Here is a 13,826-nt window from a genome sequence, read left to right as displayed (position 1 = left end):
CAACCGATCATCGACCGATCACTGATTACCGATCACCGATATATAAACTCCTCAAGAAAAGTTTGGAAACGTTATTTCGGTCGATTATTTCTCCCCTTTAATAATACCAATTGGTATTGTATTTTATATCATTGGAAAGCCTGATTAGTGATAGGGCTTTTTTTTATTTAAAGTCCCTGGAAACAGAAATATTTTTTTATTATTTAGCATTTTGAGTTAATCACATCACAGGAACCTATGTTAATAAGCCACCAGCCAAATTTGAATGATGATGAACGTCGCAAAGTATATAAATTTAGGTTTGACAGTCATGGCAAAAGTCATGAGAATCAATTAGATTTTAGAGTGTATTTTCTCCCGCGGACTGTGTGGGCGTGTCCCGTCTGCAGCAGGTCTCCTCTCTCTCTCTCGGAGGAGACCTGCTCGGAGGAGACCTCTCTCTCCTTTAACGGAGAGAGAGAGAGAGAGAAGGAAAGAGAGATGGAGTGTGTGTGTGTGTTCGCGCGTTGCTCGGCGCATAGCACAGACAGAGAGGGTTTACAGAGAGGAAGAGATATCTGCCGCTGCGCTACTGTGTGTCAGTGTGTGTGTGCCGATCGCATATTTGAGGTCAAAATCGGCTGATACAGATTGTGTGCCGATCGATCTGTGCATCCCTAATTGTGGGTACAAGTTCCGGTTTAACGTGACTTATTGTTGCAGCTTGCCATTTCCTTTGTTATACTCGGCTGCAGACCCGAATTATAAACCGGAAACTGGAGTGCGTTATGAAAGTTATAAATATAGTCACGTTATAAACAACTAACCAACGCTGGGGGTCCGTATGGAAACAGTGTTACTCGAAATGGTTAAAAGTTAAATCAGTTTGGTCATTCAGTGGCGTTTTACTGCCATGTAATGCACTGTACCATTACGCTAGCCGCTAGCAATAGCCACAGTAGCCGACTACCCACAATGCATTACGTTATCCCAGCACCCGAACGACACGGCTGTAGAGCAGAATGGCTCTGCTGTAAAATCCTCATAGACGTTTTTTTGTCAAGTTAAAACCATAGACTGTTAAACAGTCTATTACACTGGAAGCGGAAGAAGCACCCATCAGGCAGCATGGCAGCTAGAAATAAGGTGGATAGAGTATTCGTTAGGTATTTGTGAATCTGTGTCAATATATATTATATGGGGCAGTAGAGCGTGAATTTAACACTAGACAGTCCAAATAATGTGGGGTCTGTCAATTTAAGGGGACAAATATAACTACTGTATTAATTTAGAAAATCTAAACACAGTTTTTTACAGAAAGTACAGTGAGACATTTTGAAAGCTGTGATATTTCAACTCAAAATGGCAGTCAATTGATGGCACTGGCCTTTCTAGTGTTGAAGTTTGATTTGTTAGAAGCACTTCAACAAGAATTCAACTTTAAAACCAATCAAATTCACATGGTGAGATCAATACAATGACAGTCCATGCAAGCTCCTTAGATGAGATATTACTGTAATTACCATGTTTCTGAACAAATCTGTCCTTGATCTTATCCTTGACATTTCTTTAGTCTTTTCTGTGTGCCCCTAAACTGTCAAAAGTGAAAAGGCTTTGTGTCAGCGAGACAGTAGTTGTATATACCGGTAATGTTTGTGGGGCATATTCTACATATAATACCATCCATCCATCTCCAACTGCTTATCCGTGATTAGCCATTAGCCAGTTCTGACTGGGCCAGGTGGAGATATAATCTCTCCACCTAGCCCTCGGTCTGCCCCGTGGTCTCCTCCCAGGTGGACGTGCCTGGAACACCTGGTGGCATCCTTACCAGATGCCCGAACCACCTCCTCAACTGGCTCCTTTCTACATAATACAAGTTGCAAATTGATGAAAGTGGTAAAATAATTATCATTGTCTGAACAATCTTTTTTGTTCAACAGATGGATTTAACTTGACTTACTCTTTTATGATGGCAATGACAAAAAGTATTTTACAGTTAATCGATGACTGATGTTTTGATCATCTGATTCACCCAGTGAAAAGGGCAAACGGTTGGCGTACACAGTATGTGCCATGCATAAAGTATAGCAAAGGTTTTGCCATGGAACAGCCTACAGTTGGTATGTACTGTAGCTGTTTGTGAGTTGAGCTGCCAACTAATTAACTAACAGGGGAGCTACAGTATCTTAGTATAGATGATGCTGGAAAAACCACATAGTGATCACTCACCAATGAATAGAACAGTGGCTGGGGACAAGTACAGTATGTAGGCTTGAAATTGTGTTATCCACGGAAATCAGGACGGTTTGCTTCTCTGTCACTAGCATTTTCTCTGTGGATTTATTGTAGATTCCCAAACACATGACTGCACATTTGGAGGCCACAGGCCCGCTTCTATCGCCTCTCTAGGCTATGACCACCCAGGTTGTAGCCTAGCCCTATATCAGATTCCAGATAATGCTACAGTGTACACCCAAACTGGTAATCGGTCATATTGCATGTGTTTGCTGATGTGAATTTGACAGGGAACTGTTGTCATAACAGAAATATTTTTCCAAATATGAAAATCATCTTGGTGTACCAGATTATCTTGCTATGGCAAACTGCTGTGGTTAAATACACGGAGCACAAAGTACACTAGTATATGTTGTCAGTGTGTGGTATTAAACAGCTTTCTGTGGCTGTTTGAAATGTTTCTTGATACGGTCCTATTGATATCTCAGTCATTCTCATTTCTGTTCTTCCTGTCTATGCAGTTGCCCCTGATATCTCAGTCGTGGGGTACGATGCAGACTGGTATGTGGGCCGGGAGAACGTTCAAATGACCTGCAAAGCCAACTCAAACCCACCAGCCCATCACTTCAGATGGATCAGGTGTGTGTGTGTGTGTGTGTGTGTGTGTGTGTGTGTGTGTGTGTGTGTGTGTGTGTGTGTGTGTGTGTGTGTGTGTGTGTGTGTGTGTGTGTGTGTGTGTGTGTGTGTGTGTGTGTGTGTCACACATATACTGAACTTTTTATCACTAGCTGAAATACCCATATGCTGTTGTGTTATATGTTTCCAAATTTATATTAGTGTGATACAGTTAAATATTTTAATAGTAAAGTGTTTTAGCTTGAGAAGAGTCAGCTCAGTAAATCTAAAATACAAAAATTGTTGGTTTTTGGTGTTGTTAGCTAGCTAACTAGCCAGCACTCTAATTTAGCAATACAACTAATGTTAACATTACTGTAACATACAAATACTAGCAACCCCTAACACTAACTACTAGCTACTGTATGCATTATCAGCAAACCAGCTGTGCTAACAACGGAACAGTTCACTGAGGTTGTGGTGCGACTACAGAATCAGGCGGACTTGGTTTCTTCAGTATTAAAAATACAGTGGAATCTTCTTATAGTGATCATGGTTATAGTGATCAACCACTTATACTGATCAAAAAGCTTGGTCCCAAATCATTCCTATACAAATGCTGTTTAAATAATTAGCTTATGGTGATCAATACTTCGCTTACAGTGATCATTTTGGGCCTCGTCCCACCTGAGAACAATGGATTTTTTTTTACTACAGTAATTTTATTTGTTTACTTCCAAACTGCCAACAATGAGCCAACGAGATACAGCAGCGATACTCGGTGCATGTCTGTCTGCATATGGAGAGATCGCAACATCACTGTTGAGAGAATGGCGGCATCTCTGTCTACACGAGACGCTGTTTGAAACAGCTGGAGGCCTAACTCACAGTATGGATTTTTAAAGTCAATAACATTCCTTTACTTTTTATGTACTGTATTCATGTAATACATATACAAATTTCAATTAGATGGTAATCTGCATGAGAAATAAAGAAAAAGGAAAAAAATCTGCTATAATGATCATCCACTTATAGTGATCAATTTGTCCCGCCCCAAGGTGATCACTATAAGAGTGCACTGTATAAACTTTATTTCCTATAAAAAGGGAAAGGGGAGTTGGAACAATATAAGCATAAAAGTCTGGTTCAGCAGCTCAGTCTGAATGTCTGAGGCTGCGTTCCGACCAGCTAGTAGTTCCCCTTCGAAGTGGACTGCACAGGGTATTCAGCCATAAGAAGACATAAGTAATATAGCTGAATACCCTGTGCAGTCCACTTTGCAGTCTCTGGCTGGATTCTCCCCTCTAGAGAGCACACACAGGTGCGCCGACTTAAGTGCAATCAGCAGCAATCAGTTGCCTGACACACAGACACTCCTCCTCCATGGCCTGTCAGTCACTGGTGACTGGTCTGATGCCAATAGACCTACATAAAACTGCAACAGAGGTAAGCTAACAAGATGACATGATCTAAATTCAAAATTAATCCGTTAACGTTATATCTGAGAGGTGAAAACATCTGTTCCAGTCTAAAAGGGCACAGAAATTAAGCTTGTATAATTGTACTGTTGAAATGAGCAAGTAGGACGTTGCAAGAGCTGAGGACCTTCAATATGGCCATCAGAGGGCACGTTATGTCACTCTGTTGCTCAGAAGAAAATCAGTAATACCAGTAGTTTGGTTTGCTCTCATATCTTGCCATTGATGACAATCAAAGGCTGGGGGGAAAAAACTGCTGCACGCGATTTACAGTAAACCTCAGCTGTCAGACGGCAGAGATGCTCACAAGTCTGTTTTTGCAAGTCCAAGTTAAGTCTCAAGTCTTCGGTCACAAGTCCAAGTCACTGCATAGCTAAAACGAAGGAATTCAAAGCGGTATTACGAGTTACAGTTGTGGAGATACATCCGCCCTGCATGCAGGACTACAGGAGAGAGACAAAGGACAGCGGGGGCTTGGGGGTTTCAAGTCACTGACCAAACACTCTATTTCAGTGATTGCTGTCAGAATATAGAGCCATTTAACACTTATTTTAACACAAAAACATTGCTGAATGTACCTTCTAATGTTAATGCACCAAAAAATAAAATAAATAAATAAAGATTGTTCACAAGTCCCAAATATTGAGTCTTGAGTCAAGTCGCAAGTCTTTTCAGGATGAGTCTCAAGCATAGACATAAATAATATGGACGTATCTATCCCATTAAATTTCGTTTTCCTGGCGGAGTTCAAATGGTGGGTGTCACCATCTTGATTTTTTGTCAGCAGAGTGGGAGGGAATGGGTTGAGTCCTTCCGCACCTCACGTGAGATGGGAGTTTCCCAGAACTGCAGCTCCGCCTGCTATTGGTCCATGATCGACAAGCTGCGTGATCACTGGACAGTTATATCAAAATTGACTCCCCTACAGTTGTTATGAAAAGGTGAAATTAACTATATAGACCAAAACAGTGTTTCACCCCTAACTGGAAAGATGTTTAATGATGTTACAAAGTCAGGCATTTTAACATGCCTACTGCCCCCGATGCCTAGTGGCCATTCGAGGAACTACAGCTTTTCAATTAACTTCCGCATCCTCAGAGGGAAGGGGGTGGGCTTGCCCACTGGTCTCAAGTCAAGTCTCAAATCACTGTGTGTGCGATTTGAGTCCATGTCTCAAGTCCCCATCTCTATCAGACAGTTCCAGGGACCGGAGTCCATCTCCTTCCTGTAAGCTGGATGAGCACAGCTATTGCCTGGATTCTGTGTTCGGGTTTCTGGGCTGAGCCATCCAACTTCTGTCAAATCTGTAGCTAGCAAACATGCTAGAGGTTTAGAGGCTTAGATAATGCTCATGTGTTAGAGGTTTAGAGGCTTAGATAATGCTCATGTGTTAGAGATTTAGAGGCTTAGATAATGCTCATGTGTTTTGAATCCCATCCCTATATAACTTTAACGTGGCTATATTTATTTTCAGCACTGCAGTGCTGAAACACTGACCTGAAATTGAATAAAGGACACTGAACACTGACTGTTATAAAACTTCCATCATTTGCCTGTGTATGTCTTTGCCTCAAGTGTTTGTCTCCTGAGCCATGTCATGTTATTGTTAGCGTTGTGTATATCTCTTTAGAGATTTACATCTTTTCTGTTTCATGACTTCTGCTCTACCTATCTGATCACTTGTAGCATACATTTCACATTGAAGTAAGTTTCCTATTGCTATGCTGCTGGCTTTTCTGTCAAGATATGCAAGCCTGAAGCACAAGTTTTCCTCCCTGTCAATCATGTATGTGACTTGCATCAACTAGGCTGATGGGTGTGAATACATGCTTTATTTTCCCTTTACTTGCGAGGGCAATTCTCAATGTTTGTGGGAGGTTTTTGTTTCACTCATGTCTTTGAGGAGCAGACAGGCTTTTTTTTTGCTCGCTCAGAGATAACCAGGTGGTGACTCATTCCCTGGCACATATAAATCACTGCCTTACTGCCTTTATTGTGTTAAAGGTTGGATTATGTTAATAGTTTAACTGCTATAAATTCTCAGCAGAGCAGTGAAGAAAGTATATTGTCAAATGAATGTTTAATGTGGTCACCGCTCTCACATTATCGTTTAAACGATCCATTTGAAGTAATACACAAAATAGCCAATTTATATGCTGCATGTTTTACTGAATGGAATACAACATGTTAGATTCCTTGGTTTTAAACTGGACAGGCATGTGGTAGACATGATGGCTGCATGTGATTGACTTGTGCTGCCAGTTTAATGGAGAGCATGTTCAGTCAAAACCAATGCTTGTGCTCTTTTCTTTCCCCTAGTTTTAAGAATATGTGAGCAGATGACTTGCACTGCAGAGCCCCCATGTTATATTTTCCTTTCCTGTTCATTGTCAAGCTGCTTCTGTTTGTGTGCCACGGAGGGCACACAAACAGAAGCAGCTTGACAGAAGAAAAAAAAGTCAAAGTAGCAATTAGACAGAGGCAGTTTTTAGCCAGTCGACACATTGATGAAGGTAGGAAGAAAAAGTTGGGAGAGAGCAATGTGGGTCTCAGACAGACCCCGTCTACACTTGGCTCTCAGACAGACCCCGTCTACACTTGGCTGTGTGAATCTGTTTTTTTTGTTATCCAAGGCATGCCTAGGCATTTTCATTTTAAGATAGGTGACTTTGGTTTTCAGATGTCTTTTACTAGTCTCAAACTTTGTCAAGATCATGTTCGATAAGTCTGTAGTTCTAATAACTTGTTCGACAAATGGAAATCAAACCGAAAACTTCAGAATATTAAAAAACCTTCATTTCTGGCGTATGTGCATGTTGACATCATCTACTGTTTGTTGCCGGTGTGTCTAATGGGTTGTCTCTTACATGTATCCTAGGTTGGACAGCGAAATGCCCGAGGGGGTGGAAGTAATGAACAACACGTTGCTCTTCCTGCGTCCCCTCCAGGGGAACGACTCTGGGGTTTACAGGTGTGAGGTCGCCAATGACATCAACCTCCGCAGCAGAGATGTGCGCATTCTCATACAAGGTGAGCAGAGTAGACACACACACACACACACACCGGAACACAGCTGACCCCCATTGCCTTCTCTTCCCTCAGGAAGTAGCGTGCACGCCGGCAGCACACGCATCAGTAAGAGTATCATTGCCTATGACATTGTCCTTCAAGCAGAAATGTGAGACTAAAATCACTCTTACACATATATCCACAGTCTATCCTTTCTCCATTCATCTCCATGTAAGCTCAGGGCGTGTGTATGATTTGTAAGTGCAGTGAATCGCACGGTGTATTGGCATAGATCATTCCCCCCCCTTAGATTGAGTCTTAATTACAGGCTGATTAGCCATTAGGTCTCCAGATGTTGAATAGAAGAATTCCCGGACAGAATGCATCTGCTCATGTTTAAGGCCTCTTCAGACCACAATGCACTGCCTCTGCTCCGTCCTCTCTGGGCTTGGCATGTGTATATGTCTCCGCTGTGTGTTACGAGCATGTCCCTGTGGTTTCCCTAAAGCCTTGTAGCCTTTGGGAGTCTCCTCCATCATCAGAATGATGTGATTTTCCCTCTACATTGCTCTCACTCTCGTGCCTTTTATTTCTGTGCGTGTCATGCAGTGAGAGGCGAAAGCCCGCAGCCTCACTGCGCGCGATGATGTCCCAGATTCATAAAACATTCACTAGTTCTTTTCAACTTCTATTTATTATTTATCATCCTTATCTCTTTTCCCTTTGAGAGGAGCTGTACGGTGGTGCGCAAGCGCAACACGTGTCGGTGCACCCCTGGGTGTGTGTGTTTCGCCGTGGGTGTGCACACGTACGTCACTGCACTGCCTCTGCAAGGAGTCATATCATTCAGCTACAATCCTCAGGGTTCATGTTGTTCCTCGCTTGCATGTGAATCTTCCCCTCATATCTGGGCTGGCACAAGGGTTTCAGGGGCTATTTTAGAGCACCATTAAACCTTTTACACTTAGAACTCTTTCCATTGCTGTGCTCAAGCATCTGATTATGGCATTTGCTTTTCTCTCTTGTTGTCATAAAACCCAACCTATCAATCCATTTTGAGGGTGGTTTCCTATAAGGTTTGGTGTTCCCTATGGAGGCCGTATCATTAAGTCACCTCAATAAGATGCACTCCACCTGTGCTGATCAGATAATGCTGACTGTATCACCATTTGCAAATACTTTGTGTTTGTTTCAGGCTGCTTATAAGCTAGCCGCGACGCGCAACTATAAAGGACTTTCCTTTATAGTTGCGCTCGATCCCCCCTGTAATCAGGGAATCCTGGCCACTCGCTGTCCGGAATCTTCATAAGTACGCACCTTGTTGCCACGGGTGTTGTCTCTCCATCCGCGGTCTGTTTGTTCTGAAATAGTCCATAGTTTATTATTATTATTATTATTATTATTATTATTATTATTATTATTATTATTATTATTTGTCTCCTCTGACTGACAGATAGCAGCCATTTTCACTACCTAGCCAGCTTCTGCTAGCGAGACAGCAATACGACTTCCGGTCGGCATTCATTCTACACAAGTCTAAAGCACAGACTTGTGTAGTCTAAATCACAGACTTGTGTAGTCTAAAGCACAGACTTGTGTATCTAAAGCACAGACTTGTGTAGAATGGTTTTTATCTTGGAAATCTGACCGGAAGTTGTATTGCTGTCTCGTTAGCAGAAGCTGGTTAGGTAGTGAAAATGGCTGATATCTGTCAAGTCAGGGGAGACAAATAAACCCCATATTCATAAACTATGGACTATTTCAGAACAAACAGACCACGGATGGAGAGACAACACCTGTGGCAACAGGGTGCGTACTTTTTATTTGAGATTGCATGTTATGAAGATTCCGGGCAGCGAGTGTGCAGGATTCCATGATTCCAGGCGCAACTATAAAGGAAAGTCCTTTATAGTTACGCATCATGGCTACTTATAAGCTAGATGGGTGATGTTTGCAGCGTTTACCACAGCTTGGCAGTTTACTTGAGCAGTGGGGTCAGCGCCCATACTCCAGTACAAGCTACTCAACCATAGCTAACATAAGCAGGCTGTTACGCTCCCATCTGATTATCGCTACTGTAGTGAAGCGAGTCCAGCATAACAAAAGATATATTATCACAGTATATTGATGTTAAACTATTTGACCAAAGACACTGTGATATGACACTGTAATATTTGAATTTGTCGATATCGCCCAACTCCTTTTGGACAGATTATACAAGAAATATGAAAACTGTTATTTGGAGTTGTTCGGAACCGAGTTAGGTGTGTATAAGAGGTAATTTAATTTGCTATAAAAAAAATTACGTAGTACTATTATTGGATTATTTTGTCGCATTGGAACCCAAGGAATGTATACGTTTTTTAGAAAACCCCATTAGCTCTCAGTGTAAATGTGTAATTTGGGTGTTTGGTTAATTGTTTAAGGGTTAATTGTTTAAGGGATGCTTCTACGGGTTCTTTCAAAGCCTTTGTTTTGCTCAAGGAAGCAAAGAGCTGACTCAGCAAATGTGCTTTTTTTCAACATCACCCTACACGCATACAGTTAGTCACACACCCTTAGGGATCTGCCCAGTACACCCGCACTGCACTACTGTTGGCTGCTGAGCAGTCAGGTTAAGTGCCTTGCTCAAGCGCACCTCAGCGGTAGTTGTTGAGGGAGAGGAGGACATGAATCATCCACTTCTCACTTGCAGATTTGCACAGCAGGTCCAAAGATTCGGTCACAAACCATTTTTTCTCTCCTTCAGTCTCCACCAATATTATTGTTGTCTCCTGTGCTACCTGCAGTGTTTGTGCTGTACTGACAACGATTTATAATAATAGATGGCATTTATATAGGGCTTTTCTAGAACTCAAAGTCACTAAACACTAAGGGGCGGCGTTAGTGAGACAAACAGTGGACAAACATAACGGACACAGAAGGATGTCGGGGGGGGCGCTAAGAGAAGGCAATGGAGAAGAGATGGGCCTTGAGGTGGTATTGAAAGACACTGAGGGACTCGGAGTCTCTGATGTCTTTGGGGAGGGAGTTCCAGAGCCTGGGAGCTGTCCTGGAGAAGGCTCTGTCGCCAAAATTGCGGAGGTTGGACTTGGGGGTGGACATTTATATGCGTCGGGGAGTAATTCGTTTGAAAATTTATTTAAGGGCCTTTTGAATATACTACATAAATGATTTACATAAATGTTCACAGCTTTTGTCCTAACTTTATAGCAGTCTCCTCCCACCTCTAGACAGTCCCCACCTCTAGAAATATTCCTCCTTCCTCATCAGGTCCCTTTCCCCCTCCTCATCTTCACTCACAACCGGATGTGTATCTCCATTTGAATAATGGCCAGTGTTGAGACTCAATGATTACACATAGTTGACTTGGGATTTAATATAATGCCATAAGTGCCACATTTTGGCATTATGAAAAGTTTGGCACTCCAAAACTTCAATCACTAAGCATTTAAACAATCATTTTTGTTGTGTTGACGTTTCTACTGATCTTCCATCTATAATCCCTTAAGTAGTTACATCAGTATCCTTTCACCCATGTTTTTCCCTGTTCTTATTGTGCTTATTTCGGTAGCCTTTGGTTTGCTCTTGCTTAGCCTCAGACTTTACACAGACGTTCTCTACTTCAATTTTATCAATGTGTTCAAGAAGACAGTTTGAGTGTAAAAAGTCACTGAAAGAACAGCGTCTATTTTTGCATATACAGAGGGAATGATTTATTTTTTCTTGAAAGCACAAGTGGAACTGGAGTTGAATTGGGACCTGCTTTCAGTTTTGCTAGCAAGAAAAACAATGGAAAGGAAATAATTCGCCAACAAAATCAAAAGAGGAATTTATGACTAAGGTATTATGCCCATGTGACAAGTGACAACATAGCCTAGGCTGAGCAAAGCAAGGGAATACTTATGTAAACTGTCTCTCTTTATTTGAATTTTATACTTAAGCGTGAAGACAAAAAAATCACTAAAGGCAAATACATTTTGAAAAACGTTAGTGCTGTTTCCTGCGTTGCTCAGATTCTTATTATAATTTCTTACTTTTTAGTCATGCTTCAGTAATCCAAACCTGGACACATAAAAGATAATTTGTTAAATTCTAATGTATTGGCATTGCAAACCTAAGGCTGTCATAAGCATGTAATTTAGTATTTGTTTAGTAGGTTAGTTGATGATAGTATTTTCATGTCAACCTATCTACGTAGTACAATGCTGATGTAGTTGGCAGTGACATTCTCTGCTTCTCTGTCTGTCCATCCCTCCGTTCCTCCCTTTCCTCCCCTCTGCTCCTTCCTTCCCTCCATTAGATCCTCCCACCATGCCCTCAACCATTACTACGCCTGTGCTAACCGGCGCTGCCTCCTCCACCTTAGTGGACGATAAGCGCCACATCCTCCTCAGCTCCCCCACCCTTGAAGCCCTGCCTGAGAGTAATCTTGGTTCCATAGTGGGCGGGGCCGTGGGCGGGGCCTTATTCCTGCTGCTGCTGCTGTGGGGGGTGGTCGGCTTCTGTTACCTGCGGAAACGGCAGACCTTCCACGGCAACTACTATACCAAGCAGTACCTGGGCCCCACCGACCTGCAGAAAGCCCCGGCGCAGCACGAGCTGCACCCCACCAAGGCCGGCGGCGACCCGTACCACCAGGACCACGACCGAGAGGAGTGGGGCGACCGCCAGCTGAAACAGGAGCGTGACCGCGAGCACCGTCACCATAGCAACCATAACGGAGAGGAGTACCCTTCTAACGGCTACACTAGGGCGATGAGGGAGAGCAATCATCGTAAACATCACCACGATCAGCCGCACTACTCGAGCCCGCAGCAGACTGGACGGGCCAGGTATCCTCCTTCAACAAAAGCACTGGCCAACGGCTCCCCCTACCTGTCGGATGACTGCTACGACAGCGGGCCCGAGGGTGATTACGTCTCCCACACGGATGGCTCGGTCATGTCTCGTAGGGAGTGGTACGTTTGACTGGCTACCTGGTCTTGCAGGAGAGGAGAGACCACAGAATTCAGAGGGTTTCATCTATTATTTTGGAAGGAACACGTAATTTCTCTCCTATGCACACAGACAGGCGTGACCCTAATCTCTGTTCTGTCGTTTCCTCTGTGTGTTCAAGGGTCCTGGTTCACACTTGAGATTGTTTTGCTGTTGATGTGGAGAGAGTGTGGACTGCCTAGCCACTTTGAAAGTCTACGTCTAAATGCCCACAACCTACATAGTCGGGCGTAGGATAGTTCTGTCTTTGGAGACTTAACTGAAGCTCATGGCATATGTGCTACTGTCTGCCTTAATGTCATGGGCATTGCCAATTCCTTTGAATTACTAATGTATTTTCAGTTGACGTCTGACCTTGCATAAGGTTATCTCAGAAGATATGTTGTTTTGTTTGTTGTTTATGTTGTTTTTTTTACATGGGTTTGCCATCCTTGGTCTCTTTGAAACTTGCTTTTTTGTATATTTGTGTCTTTTTATATTACTTGCTGATATTACTTGCACTGATTTGTTTGAGATACTGTCTGACCTCTGAACATGCTCTTCAACCACCTCTACTTTGCTTTGTTAGTGAGTAGAGAGACAAGGATCCCACGTCCTAAAATCAGTGTTGGGGGCCGTTACTCAATATATTACACATTACTTTGAAAGACAGTAATGACTTACTTTACTTAATTACTCCCTGGAGAAAGTAAATTGTTACACTACTTGTTACATTACTTGTTACTCCACAACATCGCCTGAGATGTGATGTAATGTGCATATCTCCGCCGCTCAAAAGTTCTAGACCGCGCTGCCATTTCCCCCCCATCTGCCTGGAACTCCTATGAAAGTTGGTGCTATAATGGATCGGTTGGAGGGACGACTGCCTCTGATTGACCTGAACTAACCAATCGTCACTCCTCATGCCTTAACATAACTAATCATCACTCCTCCCCGTCCCTCCAGCCCATCCATTCTAGCAATTAACAGCTTTTAACAGTCAGTTATTGTTGTATTGCGCAATCGTGCATGAAAAAGCACCCCACGGTTTTTCCATAATCCTGCAGATTCAACCCCGATCCTGCTGATAATTGAAGAACTTAAGTAATGCAAGTAATGACATAGTCTTTGATTTAGTAACTGTAATGAGATTACTGGATTTAGGAACCGTAATCCCTTACACTACTCGTTAGACAAATGTAATGTGATTACAGTAATGCGTTACTTTGTAATGCGTTACTCCCAACACTGCCTAAAATACATCCTAGAAAATCAAATTGAGAGCCAAAGGGGAACGTCACTTACTGCTTCAGCACTGTACCAGAGATTTTCATCCGCCATTTATTTTCCCATAGACATTTCGTAAAAAAAATAGTTTTACTTCGTCAAACCAAACGGTTCAGATATATTTAGAAACAGGAGAGACCACATAACATTTCACTCAGACCAAAACGTTAAAAACAAAATCGCTGATTTAAAAGAAATATTTTTTCAATGTTTTTTTTTTAAAGTTTTGGTCTGAGTTAAATG

At 42.5% G+C, this 13,826-nt stretch overlaps 1 protein-coding gene across 1 annotated transcript in view; it reads left to right on the top strand.

Moving 5' to 3' along the window:
- The window catches only part of LOC310778473 (nectin-3-like protein), a gene marked incomplete at both ends in the record, with an annotated part of 32,972 nt that extends 20,515 nt beyond the window's left edge, over positions 1–12,457 (top strand). Inside the window, 4 exons of the mRNA XM_083638914.1 lie at positions 2,739–2,856; positions 7,189–7,340; positions 11,623–12,280; positions 12,439–12,457. Of these exons, the coding sequence (XP_083495040.1) occupies positions 2,739–2,856; positions 7,189–7,340; positions 11,623–12,280; positions 12,439–12,457 (947 nt within the window). The remainder of the gene's footprint in view (positions 1–2,738; positions 2,857–7,188; positions 7,341–11,622; positions 12,281–12,438) is intronic.
- Between the last annotated feature and the right edge of the window lie 1,369 nt (positions 12,458–13,826).

This window comes from Poromitra crassiceps (genome assembly GCF_964638095.1).
Source record: "Poromitra crassiceps genome assembly, chromosome: 1".
NCBI classification, from domain to species: Eukaryota; Metazoa; Chordata; class Actinopteri; order Beryciformes; family Melamphaidae; genus Poromitra; species Poromitra crassiceps.
Note: the sequence above shows the minus strand (reverse complement) of the source record. Positions and strands in the feature narration are given on the sequence as shown.